This window comes from Opisthocomus hoazin, chromosome 2 (assembly GCF_030867145.1).
Source record: "Opisthocomus hoazin isolate bOpiHoa1 chromosome 2, bOpiHoa1.hap1, whole genome shotgun sequence".
NCBI lineage: Eukaryota > Metazoa > Chordata > Aves > Opisthocomiformes > Opisthocomidae > Opisthocomus > Opisthocomus hoazin.
Window position 1 is genome coordinate 108,471,459 of NC_134415.1, and position 23,314 is coordinate 108,494,772.

Consider the following 23,314-nt stretch of genomic DNA (forward strand, 5'->3'; position numbering starts at 1 on the left):
GATTTTTGTTTGCGGGAAGGAAAAATGTACCTTTAACTACGCTCTGTTTCATTTACAGAGTGTATGTGCAGGTTTTCAGCAACACTGATTGCATTTGTCACATCGTCAAAATAGTCAGAGACAAAGAGAAAGAGCTCCAAAAGCTAAGAGTCACTCCCACTGGGCTACTCTTCTCACAATGAAATAAAATAGAAAATTTGAAAACATTTTTCAGTAGAATCAAAGCAATATTGCTGTAATTCTATACTTAAAAACAAAATAAATCTATTCTTGAACTCCCACATACCCTTAGCACTCAAGTGAAATAATTTCCATCAGCTTCCTCAACCCACTCATTGGCATGTTATATAGGGTTATCATTGGTTTTGTTTGTATATATTCATTCTCATTCTTATGGTAGCTATGTGCAGCTTGTGATTTCTTTAACTTACCGTAAGGAATTCTAAACTGCATAGGACAAGAAAAACAGTTTCCTTACTTAATCTTAAGGAAGTGTGGCACAGCAGAATAATTTTATGAGTGCATTATGATAATGGACCTACATTAAAGTATTTAAGTGATTACAAATATTTTAACTAAAGATAATTTAATACCTTTAAACCATTCTTTTAATCCAGAGAGCTACAAGTCTGGACACAATCTCAGAGTGCACTTCTGCGATTAGTAACAATACAGCCAATAGTCAAATCAAGAAATCGTGCACATGGAGTATCAGTGTCAAAACCAGTGCTCAGCAAGCTCCTTGCAGGCTACCAGCCCTGTATTTGGGTGCAGCAAATGGTGCTGCTGGGTTTTGAGCTCTCAATCCTGCAAATCAAAGCATGGCTCTCAGTTATCCTTGCTTTCAGTGGGACCAGGATTTAATCTTTGTTTTCATCCTACAATGCAGTTTGAATATGCCTGACTTTTACCTCAGATTTATAGAAGATAGCTAGCTATACCATGCTATCATTGTAGACTATTTTTGTAGGCAACAGAGAGAAATAGGGATGTCCAGAGGAAAACTTCTTTCATAACAGATACCAGTCCTAAAGGAGATAAATCACATTTCATTGACTACAATGGGACATTAATGTGACTGCCTTTGACAGTCACATTTCAGATATACGTATTAGCTGAGATGAATTTTTATGACTGAAATTTCTACTTTTTTTTGATTTGGAGGAAGGAGACAAACAGTGGAAATACATGTATTTTTCTGGACACAGAACTATCCCAAAAGGTAAAGAAACACGTGTAGAAATCATGACTCATTGATATGCCCTTGATATTCTGTTCTCAGTCTCAGAAAGCCGAGTGGTAGGTTATTCACTTCAACCTCAATATCTTCCCTAACCCTATTTGGATGTCCTCTAGTTGCCCTTAAGGAGTAGTAATGAGCTGCTTGGATTGCTTGGATATTTGTGGTTTCCAGTTTGTATATTTCAATGGACTATGGACTACCTACTATCTACTGAGACTTAACCTTGGCCTTACAGTGAGTGCAGAGTTTGTTGGTAAGTATCAGGGTGCTATTAGGTGAGTGTAAGACACCTCAGCGTAGGCAGGGGTTTGTTGACTCTCAGTTGGTGCACAATAGATCCATACACTGTATTCAGTCTGAGTCAAACTCACCTAAGCATAGGTATCTAATACCTTTTTAGAGGTCCGAGGTCCTCCTGCCTAGCCTACAGCTGCTTGTCCAGGAGGATGCCGTTCTCTTGTAGGTCCCACGTGGATGCCTCAAATGTCCTACATGGCACCAGCCAATTATCTTTGAATGAATCTGAATTTATTGTCATGGGAACTCAGACAACTAGCTTTCACAGAAGCTTCTAAGTTTAGATGACTTGATCTGGAGGCAAACCACACCATTCAACTAACCTGTCTGGCCACAGCCTAATTCTGTCTGGTTATGCCCTAGAAATGTCACCAATTTTAGTATCTTTATTTTCTCTGATCCTCTGGAAAAAAATCTTTCAGTACGTTTTAAGTATCAAGTTTACCAATTGCCCTTCTAGCATAGATCTGAGTCTGAATAAAATTCCTGAAACAGCAATGGAGACTTAAATACAAGCTCATCTTGATGAAACTCCATTTCAGGGAACTGAAAACAGAGAATGGGAGTTGCTGAGATGCTGGAAGTGATGTGCAAGCATCCTGAGAGTTTTTTTTATAGTAACAAAACAGAGAATTTGCTGGAAGTAAAACTAAAGATAACTATAAAAGTTTTTCTCCTACTTCTGTGCCTCCCCACTGAAACAGAGATAGGGCATTATTTAAATAGTGACGAACTTGCTTTGTCTCTGCCTTCAGGTGCCTCTGTTATTGGGAAGAATTTGGCTGGCAGCTGCCCACTAGTATTCTGTTCTCCTGGAAAAGGCAATTTTGAAAGTTAGAAATAATGTCCCTCAGGAGAAGCACATTTGTACGTGGCGAGCATTAATCAAAATGTGCTCACCATGAGGCAGAACAGTAGCAAGAGCACCTGAACTTGCCTCCCTAAATGCCTGATAACACATTTTTGGAAATAGCGTTACTGTTACATGTACATTCTGTAAGTGGAAGGGTCCCTATGGAAGCGAGACTTGACCTGCTGTAAAGGAGTTTATCGTTATTTTGAAATGCAGCTTGCTTTCTTCACACACACCCTCTATCAGCCCCTGTGCCTTTGCTAGGACCCACAGGAGAGGAATTCCCCTGTGGCTGCACACACCGTTTTTTGGAAGAATTTTTTTACTCTGAAGAAGCTGAAGCAGAACACAGCTCCCACCCCTGTTGTACTGAAAGTGTAACAAAGCCAAGGGCTAGTTTGTCAGCAAGCAAAACTGGATCAGCTTCAAGGGAGTTATGCTTAGTTACATTAGCTGATGAGCTGAGGCCCTGATGGATAAAATATTACCTGTAAGCTAGTAAAAATCAGTGTCAGAATACAGTCAAAATGATGTCTTTATGCCCAGCACAGCAAGCATTGTAGTTCCAGTGCACACTTCATCGTTATGGCTCCTGACATATGTGCCTTCAGCAAAACCCAGGACTGAATATATGTAGAGCTTCTGAAAAGAGGTTTTTTCATTCACTGAGGAGCACAGAAGAAGCAGCACTGGCAGGAGAGGGCTCACCCGTCCTGCGAGCTTCCCACTGCTGCACAGACCCACCTGAGGACAAAACCCTCTGGCAACCTCAAGCTAAATAGCTGGGCTGAGATCTACCTCTGCCACTGTTAGCTTCTAGCATGCCAGGAAGGCTTCAAACACCTGAGCAGCGAATCACCTTCCTTGCATGATTATTTTTCTCATCCATTCCTTCTTCTCTTTTTTCTTCCTTATAATATGATACAGAAAATTAAATTGAGAAAACTCTGTGAAAACTGATCCCACAGAACAACTTTGAAGCCAAATTCTGCCAGGGAAGAGAGCATGGGTGTCCTTTTTAATAAAAAAAGAACGAGCTGTCTGGCAAATCTAATAGGTTATGGTGGAATTAAGTCAAGCACAGAACAGCAGGAGCAAGGGACAAACACTCATTACACATTTTCTTAAACTAACCATAGATGGAAGGCAGCAATTTCGGTTTTAACTTTGCCTCTGCAGATCATCTGTACCGAGGAGAATGAGAATTATGAAAAGCTCTGGGCTACCGCTCCAACTGTTTTCATGCCTCATCAGCCTGAAGAGGCCAGGCAGCCAGGCAGCCCTGATTAGCACAGCCTTGCTCCGTCTCAGGGAATCCCAGAGTTATGAACAGTTGCAGTGACCCCTTGGCCATCCTCTGTTGAACTCCTCGAATCAAAGGGCTTGTGTCACCTTCATCCCAGTGACTCGCTGGGCCACTTCCACCATGCAGATCTGCTATTAAACAGCAGTGTCAGCATAGCAGCAGAACTTCAATATATTGAAAAGAATTAAAGACTAATTATTCCTCCCAGATATACCCAAAGGAATGAAAATGATGTGTGCATAGCCAAGTGTAGAACTGGGCTCATCATTTGTTAGGATAAGATTTATTCTCCCAGTATAGGCACACAAGTTGGCACAGCATCAAAGTATTAACTCAGGATCCCCAAGTGCTCCCACAGATATATGGTACGTTTCCTGCAGAGAATTAGAATGCCAGCTAATTCCATGGAGCCCCAACAGTAATTAAACAAAGTCAACAGGCAAATTATAATTGAGAAAACAGCCTCCTGTATCTCATTTGGACTTAAGTTTTTGTGGCTTTAAACATACCTGTTGTGGATATCCCCGCTAGCTATTACTTAGCAATGGATACCAGCAAAAACCTCTAACACTCAGCATTTATTTCTATAGAGAGAACAGAAATTGTGGGGACGTTATTTCATGCATACGTTTTGCCCCGTTTGGTTGGGTTTTCCTAGCCATAGTGCATTGGATTAAGAAGATCCAAGCAGCCACATGGATGAAGTATCTAATTCTTGAGAAAAGAAAAGAAAATCATGCATTTATTGATCATAAAATGATTTTTTTTTAGGAACTAAGGAGTGTGTTTTTCAATTTTTTTATTTATATACTTTTATAAAATCCCTTCTGAGCCTTCTCTTCTTCAGGCTGAATAACCAGCTCTCTTAACCTTTCCTTATGGAAGAGAAGCTCAAGACCCTTTGTCTTCTCAGTGACCCTTCACTGAACTTCATATGTAGTAGCATCATGACTTTAACTTTTGCTTGCCCTTGGTATCCTCATCTTTTTAAAAAAAAACACCCAGAAAGAACAACTACTGTCACTAGTGTTCAGATAGCAACCAGAGAATCGGTCCTTTTGGGGTCTGCACAGGTAGCTGTGCTATGGAACAGCAGAAATATCATATTCTCGTGCCTTTATGTTTGTAGGTACACGAGCGTGCAATCTCTTTCCTGGCAATGAGAGTTTTGTGGCTGAATATCAAACATGTGCTCTAAAAATTCACCATATGTAGCCCCTTATTTCAGAAATGGAAAGCTGAATATAGCTTTAAGTCAGGTGAAAGGAAATCTGCAATTCCTCACCCATTCGGAGTAATCGTATGAACTGTAATTGAAAACTCCCTCATGCAATGTGACCTTGTTTGAATTAATTGGTTTTGGAATTAGTGCTCAATAGTTCAGTAAATGTGGAATTCTCTGAAGTTCACTCGTTGCCAATTGGAGTCCTACTGGCTAAGAAAAGTAAAATGGACAAAAGGCACTTCCCTACTCATCTTTTTCAGTGGACTCTTTAGTAAGCACAAGTTTAGTAGAGATAACTACTATGAATTAGATAAAAGGAGGTGCATATACAACTGATCTGACAGGTTTGCATCGTGCTACGTCTTCCAGAAAAATAAAGTAATTGTAATGTGGTGGACTGGCCACTTAAGGCTAGTAACTATATCCTGTGAAATCAGCAGTGCTTCATGCTAAGTTTCTCTCAAGATCGGCTGGAAATTGCTGAAGTGGGAGAAGAGATCTTGGACTGACACTTAACACAGGACAGAAATCCAGATGCCTTTATGAACCGTGACCCAATCCCCATGTGCTGAAGTCCATAGCTAGGTGGGGGTTTTTTTTGTCATTAATCCATTCATTAAAAAATCCAGTTGTATCCAAATAACTTGTGTTAGAGGAAAATGTGAAGTAACTTTAAGAATCTGAAGATGGTGCTCCCTTTTATTCATCAGCCTGAAAGCTGAAGAACTTAACTAAGGCCACTCCATCAGTCCTTGGAGAAGGATTTCGTACCTGTGACTGGAGTGCTTCAGTTCGTCCTTACAGGATGTTTAGCCTTTTGTGTTTTAGCTGTTTTGATTTGCATACAAAAGCAATATTCACTGAGCACATACCCCACCTGATGGATGGGTGAGTGTCCTGAGCAGGGGGCTAGAGCGGCAGTGTCTCCCTCAGTAAAGGTGACAGCGTTTTACACAATGTAGAATAATGCCATCAGGAGAAACTAAATGTGCCCCCCACATCTGAACACGATTACCTGGTGTTCTGGATATCCTGGATGGCCGAAGGTGCAAATACCAAATTACTCTCTGTCTCAGAGGAGGCATTTTAACATGTTCTTCTGCTTCACAACAGACCATTCTAACTGCTACCTCTGGTGTTATTGCAGCTTAGTATTTCTGCATTCATGGTAAAATCAAACAACGTCAGCAGGAAAAGTTGTGAGGAAACATCCTGAAATATTCTATAACATGTGGAGTCACACACAGGACTCTCTTTACGTACAGGACATGTAACAGAAGAAGACGACCTCAGGTAAAGGGCAAACAACGAGAGATTGGTTAAGGACTTCCAGACCTCCTTGTTGGTGATGTTTTCATAGCACAGTCCAGTGTTGTACCGGAGTATTTTCATCACTTTTCAGTAAGCCAGCCTAGATATTGCAGGTGGGATAAAGCATTACTGCAGCACTGCTCCCAGCGCAGCGCACTCTGGTTCCCAACAGGACTACGCAGCCAGGGCTCACTGCTCACCATGCCGGCGGTGACACAGCTCTGATGCCTCCAGAAGCTTGAGTAGCTCCCCGCAGCGCTTCACTCTGCTGCTCAGACGCTACCATGAAGGAGCACTCCGACCTGACAGCATAGTGTATATGCGTCCAGATACACTTAGACACTGGGGAACCAAGCTGGTACCACCTGGAAAAGCAACCCAGCTTTTATGAACTCTTCCTGAAAAGAGAAGCTTTGCTTGCACAAGTAGCAGAGATGTAAGGCAGTAGTAGTTAGGATGACTACTGTGCTCTGCGGCTTCCTATTCAGGAAATTACATGTTGTCTGTGATGGAGGGACAAGGTGGGAGGCAGCAGCAGCTGGAGCTGTATTTTCTCAGCTGTGCATCTGACAGCTGCAGCTGGATGCAGTTCAGAGACAGAGAGCATATGCTGTCATTCAGGGCTTTTGACATGAAGTATTTTTTACTGGGTTCATTATCTCTGTACAAAATCAAATGGGATGGCTAGAAATGCCCTAACCGCAATGAAATATGACTCTTAGCAGGGGTCACATAGAGTCCAGGCCTAGCTTACAGTGTGTCAGCAATGCAGGCTGCCTCCTCTGCACTGTCATTTGTCTCATTCACTTACACCTGGGGCAACAGGTAGTGTCCTATGTCTTGTCACACAGTCTGCATCTGAAGCAGAGAGGTCTGGTTCTGCAAGTAATTAAACTATGGGGGTCCAAGTGAAGGTTATGTGTTCATTGGTACCACAGATATTGCCAATGAACCATCGGGCTTTCTCTGCGAAGTTGTATACATTTAAGAAGACCTAATTACTGGTAGTTCTTTTTCCATCTATTAGAAAACCCTGTTAACAGAGTCCATTAATAATGTCCTGCATAATACTCATTATTGTTGCAAACCTTCCTACCTTCTGAAAGCTGTTAATGCATCTAGGGATATTGTAGAAAACTGCATGCTGCAAAGAGATATTCCATGATTTTGTAAATTAATTCATAGATCAAATATTACATTTTTTGTTTTAGATTTACATTTTAGTTACATGAATCAATTTTTAGTTAAGCCTATGTGCTATGTGCTATGATTTAATTGCTTTACAACGTCGATAAGAAGCAGTCATGACCTATATCACTAAAATTTCAAGTAATAATTAAATTGCAATGCCTGTTAATTTTCTATGAAATTGCTTTAGTTTCTTTGCCAAGAAGTTTGTTACATCAGAAGCAAAAAAGGAATTAATGTAATGTAATTTTACTAAGAATTCAAAAGACTGAATTGGAAGTGAAGGCTGATGTGAAACTTCGACCTTTTTGACATGTATTTGAATGAAGTCCATATAAATGTCAAATATCTGCCAACACCATTTTCACATTTCAGACAGCTGCTGCTGCTTCTACAATTTTCAGAGAGGGCTGGAGAAATGAGGTTTCTTTTTTTTGAATTACAGTAATGACAGGAGAAGTATCTCCCTCCAAAGTGACAGAGGCTGAAGAGAGAAATATGGAGGAGTTACCCCGAGGGTTTTAAAAATGAGAACTTGCTTGGCAACTGAAATTTTCAATTAATAGTGAATCACATATTCCTTGCTCTTCTTGTAGATCAGAGAAATATTTCTAATTTGAATATTTATCTTACTTTGAAGCTGAGGACAAACTCACTCAGCGGTACAGAGATAATATTTTGAATTCAGAACCACACTCAGAACTCTATACAGTCCATAGGCTTGGAAACAGCTTTGGCTCAAGAAAGCATCTCAAATCGTCTTTTTTCTCCACGCTGTCAATAATACCTCACCACAACAAAGCAGAAAGATTACATATTTGCGCAAGAAAATCTATCTGATAAATCATTTCCAAGATGAGGGAGAAGCCATGTGTGAAACTAAGGTTAAAGTTTTACCACAATATCTAACCAGCAGAATGCTAATCAATGCAAAACATTTTTCACAGGTATGAAACCACTGGGATTCAAACATATTTACTGTCCAAACTGGTTATTTTCCCAAACATATTCTATAATTCGGCTTTGTTGCTCTAGAGAAAATAAAATAAATTCCTTTCAGTGAGAGTTTTGGGTTTATCTAGCACATAAACAGAGGACAGCTTGGATTAAAACCAATCTGCTTGGTAACCAAAGTAATTCTGAAAGTATTCCAATTCAGTACCTGAAGTCAGACACCAAAATAGATACTTCGTTGTGTCTTTTGCCATGAAAGGTTTCTTCATAATAATCACACAGGACTACATGACAAAGATGAAAATTAGTCTCCAGGGTAGCAATAAAATCTCATTTCATATCATGATAGCATCTCTATTAAACAAAGGACAGAAACATCCCTAGAGGTGGCACTGTAAGCTACAACTTCTGGATTTACACAAAGTTATATATAGCAATTAAAATACTATGATTAAGATAACATTTTATGCTACTTCTGGAATGCAAATTTATGTTACTCAACCTCAGCTTACTTCCTTTCTAAGCTCCCACTGTTCTGCTATACAACAGATGTGTCAAGGAAATAATTTAAAAAGTATTTTTGCATGATACGTTTGAGCTCTATTTTTATCTTTTGTAGATGGGTAGCCTGCACTGCTATTTTACAGTATGTGGCAATGACAATATCATATTTAGGAACTGACATTGACATATTTGGAAACATAAAGTGAATTTGGATCACTTTACAAAGAATATGTATTTTTTATAGATTTCATTTTAGATATTTAACTGCTATCTGTGCAATGTTTTCTCTACCATCACTAAACACTAATATTCTACAATGAATAGAGCTATCATCTTTGCTAAGCAACTAATAAGAGAAAAGAAAGTTGCCAGTAGAATTTTAAGAGATCCTAAAAGTGAATGGTGTAACAATGAATGCTAACAGTTACTGATGAGTAATAGCAGATGTGTGAAGCTTGCCATAATGTTTGTGATTCAGTGTGTTGATACAACTGGTTACACCTTTTCTAAAAGTAACTAATTAATTCCCAGTGAAGTTAATTGCCTGTAAGTGTTTAGACCAAATATTTAAAATCTTGCTTCTCTTTTTCCTTTAGTACTTTAAGGACCTAAATTAAAATCAGTGCACCTGATCTCATTTAGAAGATCAATTAGCTGATAGACAAAACCACCTAAATGTCTAACAATACCTAAATGATACCATTTGCACTTGCATTTTTACATTTGCACCTGGATAACTGTATGTATGGGAAATGGAAGTCAAAAGTCCAGGTCCATTATATTGTGCTTGCAGGATTCTCCCTGGAAGGAGCTTATTCCAAGCTATAGCCACAACGGTACGGTATTACAAACCTAAGAATGCTGATAGCAAATATTGTCAGTACATAGGGAAATGGTTTCCAATGTCAAACATCCTTTTACAAAACAAGACAACATTTTTACATGCAGGACAGTGGGTCAGTGCAGATTTGCTTACCTGTGGTTGACCTGATAGTTGAGGTGATGTTGGAAGATGCCAGCGCAGGGATACATTCATCATCTTGGGAATAGCCTGCCTGAATGGCACGCAAGTAACTGTGGCTTCTTGTTCGGAAACATCCAGGGAGGTCAAGGGCATCCATAGCCTGAGCTTCAACTTCACTAAACACTGATTCACACACCGATTCAAATTGCCCATTAACCTCTGCTTCACTCATCTGAATAAACAACAACAATGCATTTGATTTTTCACTTGCTTTTTTGTGATCATCACGGCCTCAACATCTCAAATGGACACCTGTACATTGATGAAGAACTGTTTTAGCAAATAGTTAAAATGTAGTAATCCCTTCTGAACATTCACATTTTTAAACTGTTTTTAACAGCTGTTTATATGTATATATTCAGTACATCACGCATGCCATACAATTAATTTTTCATTTAATACCTTTTGGCATATTCAGAGGATTGTAAATACACAATTTAATGGTAACCAACAAGATTGCTCTGCACTGATGGAAATCCATGTTCTGCCAGGATAGGAGAACAGAAATCAGCTATACTAATATTAGCCCTCAAAAGGTGAGAGCAGATTGCCTGGGTTCGTCATTTATCAGCAAACTTACTACTCATGAGGATATTTAGCCTGTGTGGTAGGTTGTTATCTTCCTCTCACTACAAAGGGGCTCAGGGAAGTATCTGATACTCGAAGTTGTGTAAATTCAGAGGAGGTGATGCTGCTGAAAGGCTTGAGAAATATTGCATCTAGAACTGGGTCCAGTGAAGCATATGAAAGAATAACTATCATCTGAAACGAAGTGAAAAGTGGTCAGATAAGAAAGTAATGCTTGGACCACCTTTAGCTGAGCAGGGCCCTAAACCAAACTCACTCCCTGGTTAATTGTGTTAGCCTTTCAACTACCATAGAAAAAAGAGATGCAGGCACTCCTGCTGCCTTTTCTTCAGCAGCGTTGCTTTCAGTCTGATGCTTCTGCCACCAGTTGTGGCAGAACCAGCTCCCCGCAGGGCGTGGGCAGAACCCAGCACCTAGCTGCCCACCCGGCCCTGCAGGTTAGGCGTGATGCAAAACTGCACATTTTTAGGTAGCTTTCATGATAGACAGGGTTTAGACAGGCTGGCAAGGCTTACGGAATCATAAAATCATAGAATCATTAAGGTTGGGAAAGACCTCTAAGATCATCAAGTCCAGCTGTCAACCCAACACCACCATGCCTGCTAAACCATGTCCCGAAGTGCCACATCTACACGTTTTTTGAACACCTTCAGGGATGGTGACTCCACCACTTCCCTGGGCAGCCTCTCGGTAGGGAACTGTGCATTGCAGTTTTGAATATGAGTGCCTAAATTCTACCTAGGTCATCTTTAACACTTTCTCTGAAGTCAGCCCTAACTACCTGCAAATGTATCTGAATAATTAAAAATTATGCTTATCCAAAATCAGATACGAATTTAACACTGGACAGACAAATGTATGACCTCCTGATATGTCCTCCTGATAATATTTTTTTTTAAAAAGAGTTCTAGAAATCAGAATCAGTATAAATACCAAGTTACATTCGTAGCGTCACTAAGCAGCACATCCAGTTGATATTACTTTTTCTACACGGCTGCTAAGTGCATTTTTCATTATTACCGTTCCTGGTTCATTATTCATTACGGAAACAGAGTGAGTGCAAATGTTTCAAATGTTTTAGGATCTTGATTAAGTAAATGGAAATTTCATACAGAACTTCTGATGATAATGAATAACTGATATTTTAATTTCATGTAAGACATTTTGGCTACTAAATCTCTTCTGAAAGGAATTACATTACCCTTCATAAAATTGGCTTCTAATAAAGTTAAGTAGACTAATGCAATCTTGAAAAGATGAAAAAAAAAATCTTACTCTGAAATATTTTGCATACATCATTGATCAGGAAATTTACAGTAATGTAGTCAATAAACACTTTCAGTCCTAACCACTTCTTCCAAACTAAGGTCATTGACAATAGAAAAATTAAAATTTTAAAACTTAAATTAAAAATATAAACCATGGAACCCAGCATCTTTCTTGACTCTACCCTTTGTCAAGAGAGAAAAATGAAGCATCTCACAAAAAAAAGGCATTAAAACCACAACAAATCATAGAAACTGCTTTTATGTAGATGCGACAAGAAGATGATGGTGTCATGGAAAAAAGATCAGAAAGCAAAAAAGGTTCAGAACTTGTGATTTTAACACCTGTACTTTGTGTAGTATCTCTTAAATGCAATACTGGTCTGGAAACAGCTGGACTGTGAGGTAGAAAGTGTTTATTTGACACAAAATTATGTAAGTTAGTGAAGACTGAAAAAGAAAGTACGGAACTATATCCAGCAGGTTTAGTTAATCTGGCCAGTTAAGCAATCTACTTGCAAATGAAATCTATTGTGGACATCTTTCCAGGTAATGCACATTGGATAAAGAATTTTAACCACTGCTGAAACCAATTAGTGATTATGGACAGCTCAGTAAACATCTCTATGCACAGACATGGTCAAAGAGACAGAAGATGTTAGAATAGTCCTCTGTTACAGCACTGTTACGTGAGAGCCAACAGCACTTGCTTTGAGTGCAGGATCTAATTCTTGTAAAACTTTCTCAAAAACAGAGTGTAATAAAAATAGAAAATAACCAAACCAGGGTAATGAAAAACAAGGCATGAAAATGATCAGGGTGGGTTTCACAAGGGAGCCATGAAAAAATAATGAAAGGTTTGGAAAATGACTAACTGTTTCTAATTCTGATGTGTGCTACATAAGATTATACTTAGATTTATCTCACATAAAATAAGGAATTTGACTGACGGGCATTAGTCAGGCAACTAGTCCCTCCCAACTCCCTACAGTTGGTGAAGCATGACAAGCACTTCCAGAGGGCTCTCAGCCCGCTTGGGATGTGCATTGTCCTGGAAGGAACTCTTTCACTCCATTAACTACAGAGGAAGCTTTAGCTGTTGCCTTAGTTAAAAGCCTCAAGGTAGATGAGTTGAATCAAGGCCTGAATAGCCATGCAATCCAAATTGAATGTGAATGAATATAAAATTGCTTTAAAAAGATTTTTTTTTTTTAACATAACCATTGGGCACAGTTAGCTACTATACCCTTAGATGTCTCACTAAATGGTCAAAGAAAAATAAAGTAACACATGTCTGACGAGAGGGCAGGGCCCACTTCTTGTGAAGCAACACAGAGAAGAAATGTCAGGACCAATGAAGATTAGAAACATTGGAAATTTTATGTAAAGTCCTTCGATAAACAATACATGCACATACATCATAAGGGCTGCTTGCACTTCTGGCCTGATTCAGATCTCACTTCAGCATGAATTTGTTCTAACTAACCAACATAAAACCTGCAGGCTGCGAAAACATCTCTTTTCAGAAGTGGCCATACATAGAAAAATTGATGGGACTTATTCTTTCACTCAAGAAGAGTGAGGGACTGAGTTTAGAGATGAATCACTGCTCCTTTGGAGCATAATTATTTTAATCTATATCATAATCTGGCAACCCATTTTACTGAAATCAGAGCAGATATTTTCAGAGGATGAGTATTGTAGGAGTGTGCTCCTTACGCTCAATCTGAACCTTCTTAACATTTAAATATTTAATATAGACTGAAAAGGAAAATACCAGTATTTATATTTGTAATGAAAAATAAATGGAAAATATTATGCGTGATAGTGTCCCTTTGCTTCTAGCATGCAGTATTTTTCTTGAAATTCTGAACAAGGGTTACATTCCTTAGAACTGAATTGCTTTGACAATTCACATCCTAGTTTGATATTCATTGAAAAAACACACTAAAACCATCCGATAGTAACAACTCTTGCATCTGTGATTAACCTATAAGAAAAGTTATAAGAAGAATTTCCCACCTGACTAACACAGCTGGCCTGACTGAGCGTGCTCACTGCTCTCATATAGCTCTGATTCCTTGAGCGAAACTTTGGGGAATTGTAGTTTGCAGAGGGATCCAGGTTGTGACCCCCAGGCACGTCACTTGCAGTTTGAAGGTAGCTCTGACTACAAAGGAAAGAGGAAGAAAAAAGGAAAGGGTGTAAAACTACAGATGGAATCAATTAGGACACTAAAGACAGTAATTTGTATGAGACTCACAAAGCCGTTCCCCAGGGTCAAAATCTCTCTCATCATAGATCTGGTGTAGTCAAACGCCTTAGCACAAACAGAGAGTCTGTCTGCAGTTCTGCTACCTAGACGATATGAAATCTTTGTCTTTGCTGTATTTAAACACCATCAATCCTCCTGGCTATTAACGTTGAACTTTACTAAGAGAGAATGTCTAGGTCAACAGGAACAAGAACCAGAGTGAAAGCATAAACCAAAGTAACTAAAAATGTTACTTCATAGATAGAATCTGTTACTTGTCATCTGTTTTTCATCAAGGTGTTAGGCATCAAGAGACCTTTTATCTTCAAAGAATTGATACATTTTTACAAAAGATCAAAATATCCCATGTGCAGCTAAAAAAAAAAAAAAAAAGATTACTAAGGTACTTGGAGCAACTGCACGAAGCTCTAGAAATGTTTTTCTTACAACACATCTCCCAGTTTGGAGGACTAACACCACACCGAGCCCCTTTCAGTATGCTTCCACAACAAGGGTATGTTAGTCTTCATGTTTTATGTCAAATATATTGTCTATCCGTCATTCCAGGAAAATAAAAGAAGCCTAAGAGAAGAATTTCACTCGGAATACAAAACTGAAAAAAAAAAGAAAGTTGTGAACAAGGTTCACCAAAGTTCTCAGAACCTCTGAAAACCAGACTTTAGGAGTCCCCTGACACTCATCCCTGAACAGCAGCACAGAAATTAATTTGTGTTTCAGAAAATGTTGGGTTTCATGTGGTAAATAGGCATGTTTTAGATTTCTTCCTTAAAGGTAGCTTTAACAAAAACACGGTTTCTGGCAACAATATATATGTGCCAGTTGAATATATATTGGTATCGGCAATACAGCTATTTGACACTGAGCTGGCAGAGTTACTCCGTGCAGCCGTGGCTGTGACACATGCCCGGGCTGTTGGAAATTTCCCTGTGAAGGGGGAGGCTTCCTCTCTGGAAGGACCAGACCACTCAGTGAATGAGAAACCCATAGGTTCAACTCCTGGTGCAAAACGAGGCACAGACCAGGACCTTGCTTCTTAGACCATACTTCTCAAACATTAAGCATCACTATAGGCCAGTGCTTGAGGAAGGACTCAGCCTTCCCGCCAAGTGGACACAACCTGAGTTTGGGCTGGAAGCAATTCCCGAGGAGCACTCAGGGAGGAATCTCAGACTCGTTACCATGGCTCTGACTACAGTGGAAAATAGTGTTGAGTTCCACCTCTGTGTGCAGCCACGTCCTTTGATGTTGAGATATGTGAGATGACCCAGGGTCCCTCACACCATCAGCTGCAAGAGCAGATGGGATTTATAGAACTCCCAACCTTATACTTGGGAGATCTTCCACACGTTCTCCCTGGCTTGGCCATCTCGGGGTCAACATAGACATAGCCTTGCTTCCTCAGTGCGTCTGCCAATGGCTGGGCTGTGTGCTGCTCTAAGATGAGCTGCCTTCATCTTCTTCAAAAAAAGGACAAGTTTTGTTTTCGTCTTGGTGCAAGGCAGGCATGTTTTTATAATTCTTACGAAATTTCCCCAGAGGACAAACATTTTATTCGGTTATTCACTGTCTTTATTCAGTGCCTTCTATGGAATATCTCTGTAACCTCAAGACAGAGGTAAACTAAGTAGAAACTGTGCTATAACTGCTCAAACCAAAACGAAAATGTATGATACTCATGCAGGCACGTGATCAGAGGTTAATTAAGTCATTACAGTCTTGCAAGTTAAGATAGCTGTCTGATAGTGGGTCTAATTTCATTTTAGATGATGAAAACAAGAACTGCATTTTTGTGTTCCCATAGTTATGAATTAAAATATAATAAATTAGGCAAAGTGGTGTAGAGCCTCCCCATCTATATTTAGTTGTTTGAGGTAACTAAACCTCCTTTCCTCTATAGGAAGCAGGCTGAGGACTGTCACCTGCTTTGTGTCATTCTGATTCTTTGTGTATGCTTTACTAAATCTGTCTGGTACTGTTAATTTAATATTTTTCAAAACAGTTAGACAAGTCCCCTCTGGACCTTCTGCTTGTTATCAGGTGGTAAAATCTGGGATTCTGAGTTCAGAAGCAGTTTGTGAAAGACACATTTGTGGTTTCTTCATTAAAACATGGGCCACACTAAGAAAAGATAGAGGTAATAAATTGTAATTTATAAATTATTTTATAAACAACTTAAAAATTAATTCATTTAAACTGGCTCCTAATAATTGTCTCTTCTGCTAAGTAATGCTCAACAACCTAGTATTTCACTATCCTTGTGAGGTTCTGCTGTCACTAAATGCAACCAACAATTTCTACAGCAATAATTTATTAAGGGAAGAAGCCTAGTATTCCATGGTACTGCTAACCAGCTGAGTTTTGATGAATGAGTTTGGACATTACCTGATAATTAAATTATTTTTAATTTATCAGAGGAGACCAATTGATTCATAGGACTGTAGCCAAATAAATGTTACATATATTAGGCTGTAAAAGCAATTTCACATCTGTTTGATTAATACTTTCAAATTTTCCTGATAAAAAGAAAGATTAACTTTCGTTTCTAAGATATATGCTCAAAGCTATCTTCTAGGACAAATGTCACAATGCATGGTAAAAATTATGTTCTTGCTGTAAACATGATCCAGAACCAAAACACCATAGACCCAAAAGTTACATAAGGAAGTTGCTCTCAAATGTCATTATCTATTGCTCAAGGAACTTTCATGCTTGCTAACAATGCTACAAAGCACACACCACATGCAGCGTTGGTAAATGCTGGCTTTTTAATGACATCCACCCCATCCATCAAGTTAGGAACAAAATTCTTGACCTTCATTTCCAAAGCACCACAGCTCTATCACTTTGATAAAAGAGAATAATTTTCATTTATGCTCTGTAGTAGATGATCTCATATCTCAGCTGATCACTGAAAAAGGGCAAGACAAGCATAAGCACATGAGATGGTTTGACAGTTCGTCTCCAGGACTATACACAAATACACACATTAGCATCAGAGGTGACTCTAAAGTTTCGTACTATGGAGAAGGAGGAAGAGGATGAGACTAACAGGAAAAAATATATTGGTATATCAGTCCTCTTCCCATTTGCTTTTCCAAGCAAACAAGATCTTAGGAATGGATTCCCTTTTAAAAGCTTTTTTGCCCTCAAGGGTTTCTTCCCCCTTTGCATTGGCTAGGGCAAGTCCAGGGCAGCTAGGTAGAGGTCTCAAATTTAATGAGAAGTATCTCAGCTTCAAGCAAGGCTCAAAGCCCACAGAAATTTTAGGAATAAGGCAGTCCCATGTAATGACCCTGCAGCTCCCAAGAACCTCTACTCTAAAAGCAAAGCTTTAGGACTCCCAGTGAAGATAGCTACATTTGCAACAGCACTTCCAGTGCTCAGCAGATTGCCTGAGTGTATTCAGGGAGGACGGAATACCGTTTTATAACCACATAAAGTGAACTACAGTATGGCAAGCTTATCTGGGACAGTACATCTGATAGCATATCTGATAGCATATATGGGATAGTATTCCACCCTGATACAGAGCGAATGGAAAAGATGTTAGGTTGCATATTCTAACAGCAAAGCGTAGGTAAAGAATAAGGGAAGAGGCAGCAGTAAAAAAAAGGAGTTCCTCCTTAGGAGTTTCTAGGAGTCTTGCATCACAGCCTCCCTTTTCTTGCATTCCTCTAGTCTGCAAAGACTCGAGCCTCTGTATTCAAACCTCATATGTCCTGCTGCTCCTATCTGAAAGATGTCCATTCCCCCAGCCCCAGAACTTGCATTCACCAAAACCCCCAAGCACAGCTCTCCTTCATTCTCAGCCAACCCAGATCGTAATCCTTACTGCTCACTAGAATCTTCTTAATTCCCAGCTCATAGCTGTCCTGCTCAAGATCTTCCAAACACCATCACAGAAGCCAGAATTTGGCCACTTCTCCTACTTCTGTCCTCTGCAGATTTCAAAAGCACTTTTAACATCCCTATCTGTCAGCAGAGTCCGGCTTACCCCTGCTACAGCCATCTAATCCTGCTCCCTCACTGGGGAGAGTAGCTTCCACAAAAGCAAAAATTCTTCTCCTTGTAGAAACTAAGTATTCATGCCCACATCCCACCAAAATGGAAATTTAAGAGCAGAAGGGGGGAAAATAATTGCTGGAAAATACACGTTACCTTAGCCCTACAAGCAACAAGATGTGCTAACAAAAACTAAAGAAAAAAAGACATTTGTTTTAGTCTTTTGATCCCACAAAACAAATTCTTTCTGTGTTTTGCTATGTCTTGTAGCTGTGCTTAACAGGACTTAGTACAGTAAAAATGTGGGAAGAAGTTTATCTTATATTGTAATCACAAAGCATTAGATAACAGTTGTCAAGAGGTTTCAGGAGATGGAAGAGAACATCTACATCTCCTTGTTGTTTTCCCGCTTATGCCATTGTAGCATAAGATTTATAAAACTAGACAGCTATTTAGAACGTGCTGTAATGAAAGGAACAATCATGTAAGCTAATCCAATAGCTGCAGCCAAGCATTAACTAGTGATAAGAGAAGGACTCTCATTTCCTCATCTGTAGCCGTCTATTATTTAGCCATCTGTTTCCTCCTCTATTAACTGTGTATTTTTAAAAGGAATAAGATGCTTACTTTATAGACAGTAAATAACTAACTTCGGGGTTTTTTTCCTGCATTCCATTGTTTTATAACTTTTGGGAAGTTTGTATGACCATGGATAGTGCCTGAAGCAGCCCAACACCTTCAGCGTGTAGTGCTGCGGGATTCGAGGCGTTCCCGCTGCGGTCTACACCACAGCACCTCGCACTGCTCACTGGAAGCCTATCGCTTTGTCCAGCACTCAGCCCATGCTTTGTCATCACCGAGTTCAGATGGTGACTAACACCCAGGACGGCTTGTGGCATGTTTCCTGAAGTCTCTTGTCATTGCTGTGTGACAAGTATTACTGCAAGCTTGTGTTACAACATGTGGGACTGTACCACAACTTACGCAGCCATTGCATATTCTGCAGAAGACAAATTTTTTTGTCATTTGGGGAAAAGGTATGTATGATAGCAAACCAACATTGTGTCACTTTTTGGACACCTTGAAATGCCAGATTTAGAGGCCGACATGATTTTTGAGCTTATAGCTAAGCCAGGGTCAAAACAAAACAAAGTCCCCTCACTTCTTACTACAAATTCAGATTCCTGAGCAGCTGCACTTGACAGTCAGGATAACCCTAGCGGGAACATGGGGTGTGTGAGTCCTGAGAAAAGGATCTCTGTCACACTGGGGTTTTTTTTTTCTTTTTTTTTTTACTGTCTGTATTTTATTTTCTAATAACTGATTAATATCATATGCTTTGTCATAAACTTAATAACTCTGCTTTAATAAGTATGAACATGATTGCAACAATGCAGCGCACTTGCTAAGGTCATTCCTTGATCTATTCACATTCAAAACAGTGATCACTCCCCAGAGTACCTGTTCTCTGTCAAATGTTCTGCCACCCAAATTCTGGGTCAAGAAGGTACCAAAAGTGAATTAAAATCTTCCTAGGTCTGTAAAAGTTGTAGAAAGAAAGTCACCTTCTGATTTTGAATGGGTCTATCAGGTTTACTAAGGGAGCATCAGATATAAAGAAAGTCCATTTTCCATCAAATTAATTTTTGGAATTGTAATATTCTAAAATCGTACCTTTTTATTTGAATGATCATGCCTGCATTTGCCCAAAAATCTGAGAATGAATGGGACCATTAAAGAAAGCACAATCACTTCTGTTTAAATCAGTATATGCAATTCAGAAGTATCATTCTGGGACAAAAAGATAGAATTTGTAAAAGAATTCATCTTGGGCACCTAAAAGGGAGGTGCATTAGGATTAGCAAGGCAGCATAAGTCATCAAAACCTATTTTATTGAGAGATTTGCATTTCAATGGATATTCATTTCTCCATCTGGATCTATCTTAACTACGTCTTTGTAGGTACATGAAATAACCCATCGACCAGAACCTAATGATGAAGCTTAGCTACAAGTGCCATTGTGCAGCAGCTGCGAGTCACACTGTGTCTCTGTGGATGCCTGCTGAAGTCAATAGAGCTCTGCAAAGGGGCACAGATGTGCCTGAGTGCAACCCATTGGAGAACTCAGAGTATAGACATTAAGTCTGATTCTCCCTTCAGAACAGCACAGGTAGGCTGGCTGTTTGAAAAAACTGAAAGTATGCACAAATCTGGCAAATTTATCTGTAGCAAAGACTTTATTTTCTAATCTTTGCTGACTGGAGCTTCTCTTGGATCAGTGACAGATATGAGAATTTGGGCCAAATTAAATTTTTAAGACTCATATATTTTTCACCATTGACCCATAGCCTTTTTTTCAAAAAGTGCCTGAAAGATATTGAACATTTGATTTATTACGGGAATGTATTAGGAAAAAGGTGGAGACTGCTGTTACCACCCTTATGAAATGCCTACTAATTACTGGTAGAAAAGAACCTTTCTCATCAGTAAGTATTTAGGGATCTTGTACAACACGAACCAGAAGAGAATGAGAGGAAATCATCCGGAATAGTTAAACAGTCTGCTGGTTTGATCACTCCTTGCAAACATACAGAGCATGTAGGCTCAACCAAGCCTGCACTCCAAGTCACACAGAATGTGCATGCAATAAAAAAAGTCTGATGTGGGAAATCTCAACTCGGAGCTATTGTTTGTGAGGGGTGACAAATGTGCGCATACAGATAACCCTGAAAGTCTTGTTCCAATATACTGTTTTGAACTTGCCCTGGAGTGTAGGCAGCGAACTGGTCAGCAACAAAAATACTCAGGCAGATGTTATGGAAAAAACTCAGAGGCATTTAAAGCATCATGCAGCAGTTCAGTAAATGGATCTGAGGATCTAAGCAGAACTCAAATATTGGATGTATGTTCCTAAACACCTATTGAAATGTTCACCGTATTGTTCAGGAAGCTATTTCACTCTTTTTTTTTCTTCTTTATTTGTTTTTGGTACATATACATGTACACATGCAAAACACCATAGTTAGGCAGAACAAATGTAGACTGCAGACCATCAGGACTCAGCCAAGCATCTGGGCATGAGCTTAATTTAAACATACATATAAGTCCATTAAAGCCAATGAGTCTTAAGCAAATAAGTGACCTTCTCATGCTGAAGCTGAAGACGTTAATGACACTATGTGATTTCTGAGGAAAAATAGAGTAGAATCGGGAGAAGTGGAAATATATACATGATTTCTCCTTTTTAACCTAAAGCATCTTAATTTTCAATTCCTTGCCCGAGGAAGTGTTTCTACACGTATACTTTATAGTCTCATTTAGTTTTTATTAAAAACTAAACAAATGAGAAAAGCAGCTCATGATCCTTTTCAAATGAAAAGTAAAACTAAAATCTTTGTTGAAAGCAGGAATGAATAAGCACCAGAAATGTATTTTCTCTTGGATCTCGGTATTTGTGCTTGTGAGACTGGCCTGAATCTTACTGCATTTTCATCACAATCCATTACATAACAGCATCTTTCTGACAAAAGCCTGTTCTATTCCCGAGAAGACTCTGCACTTTGTTCACAGCCTTAGGGTCCCCTTTCCATCCCTAATCCAAGGTAATACATTTCAGCCCTAAAACATCAAGCTGGTATTTGCTACAACGAGGCAGGAGATTTGGGCTCAATTACTCCCCGGGTTTCACACTGTGCTACTTCTAAGAGAAGAAGGTGCCTAACACTGCTTAAGAGCATTTTCTATTACTCTGCAAAGGAAGAAAGGGTGGGGACCATCTTTTGACCCCATAAAAGATGCTTCCTAGGTAGCCAGATGACTAGGTGCCCTTCATCAGCATTCCCTCTTAACCCTGTGGACTAATCTAACCCAGATCTTATTGACTGCAGCAGAGAACACTATCACTGTGCCAGTGGCCCACTGATTGCATTATTAGTTGGTAAGGCTTTGTAATTAGCCCTCAAACTTTCCTCAGTAAATCTCCAATTTCACCCCTCAGAGACTCTGAGTAGATGCTAGTACACTACAGGGCCTCAGAAAGCTACTAATGAAGTGTGTAATGAGGCTTTTTAGAGTCAGAAGATTGAGGAAAAAAACAAAGATAAATAAAAAAGCACATAAAAGACGAGGGTTACTTTTCCAGCGATTTTTTCTATCTCTTCTACCAAAAATATTTCTCAAGAATGGCTTCAAAACCATTCCTAATTTAAAATACAGAAGAGCAGCTAACGGTAAATTGAAGTTTACCCTTAAAAGTTAAAAAAGGCATGCATTGCTGGTGTGAAGCAATGGGTAGCACTGAAATAGGACATTAATTTCCTTAGCAAGGAAGCTGTGCTTAAACTCTCAATCTGTGAATTTTTTGCAGCACACCTACCCCTCCACATGTGCACAATTACCTGCAGCCCGCAATATTGAGAATTCTCTGTGTATTTACCAAATGGTAATACCCACAGATTTGTCCATCACTAAGCAGTTTGACATTGAAACATAGAATCATAGGTTGGAAAAGACCTCTAAGATCATCAAGTCCAACCATCCACCCAACACCACCATGCCTACTGAACCATATCCTGAAGTGCCACGTCGACACGTTTTTTGAACACCTCCAGCGATGGGGACTCAACCACCTCCCTGGGCAGCCTGTTCCAATGCCTGACCACTCTTTCAGTAAAGAACTTTTTCCTAATATCTAAACTAAACCTCCCCTGACACAACTTGAGGCCATTGCCTATCGTTCTATCACTAGTTACCTGGGAGAAGCTGCTTCACTACAACCTCCTTTCAGGTAGCTGAAGAGAACGATAAGGTGCCCCCTCAGCCTCCTCTTCTCCAGACTAAACAGCCCCAGCTCCCTCAGCTGCTCCTCATAAGACTTGTTCTCTAGATGCTTCACCAGCTTCATTGCCCTTCTCTGGACACGCTCCAGCAACTCAATGTGCTTCCTGTAGTGAGGGGCCCAGAACTGAACACAGAACTCCAGGTGGGGCCTTACCAGTGCCAAGTACAGGGGCACAATCCCCTCCCTACTCCTGCTGGCCACACTGTTCCTGATACAAGCCAGGATGCTGTTGGCCTGCTTGACCACCTGGGCACACTGCTGGCTCATGTTCAGCCGGCTGTCGACCAACACCCCAAGGTCCTTTTCCGCTGGGCAGCTTTCCAGCCACTCCTCCCCAAGCCTGTAGCATTGCATGGGGTTGTTGTGACCCAAGTGCAGGACCCAGCACTTGGCCTTGTTGAACCTCATACAGTTGGCCCTGGCCCATCAATCCAGCCT

The 23,314-nt window shown here is 39.8% G+C and overlaps 1 protein-coding gene across 24 annotated transcripts in view; it reads right to left on the reverse strand.

Moving 5' to 3' along the window:
- DLGAP2 (DLG associated protein 2) overlaps positions 1-23,314 on the reverse strand; it is a 501,744-nt gene that overhangs the window by 51,838 nt on the left and 426,592 nt on the right. For all 24 annotated transcript variants that reach the window (XR_012763250.1, XM_075414729.1, XM_075414734.1 and 21 more), the window contains 2 exons: positions 13,781-13,928; positions 9,858-10,077 (listed from right to left, as the gene is read on the reverse strand). Coding sequence is in view for 23 of the 24 variants with exons in the window: in XM_075414729.1 (XP_075270844.1) it covers positions 9,858-10,077; positions 13,781-13,928 (368 nt within the window). In the remaining variant the exon portion in view is untranslated. The remainder of the gene's footprint in view (positions 1-9,857; positions 10,078-13,780; positions 13,929-23,314) is intronic.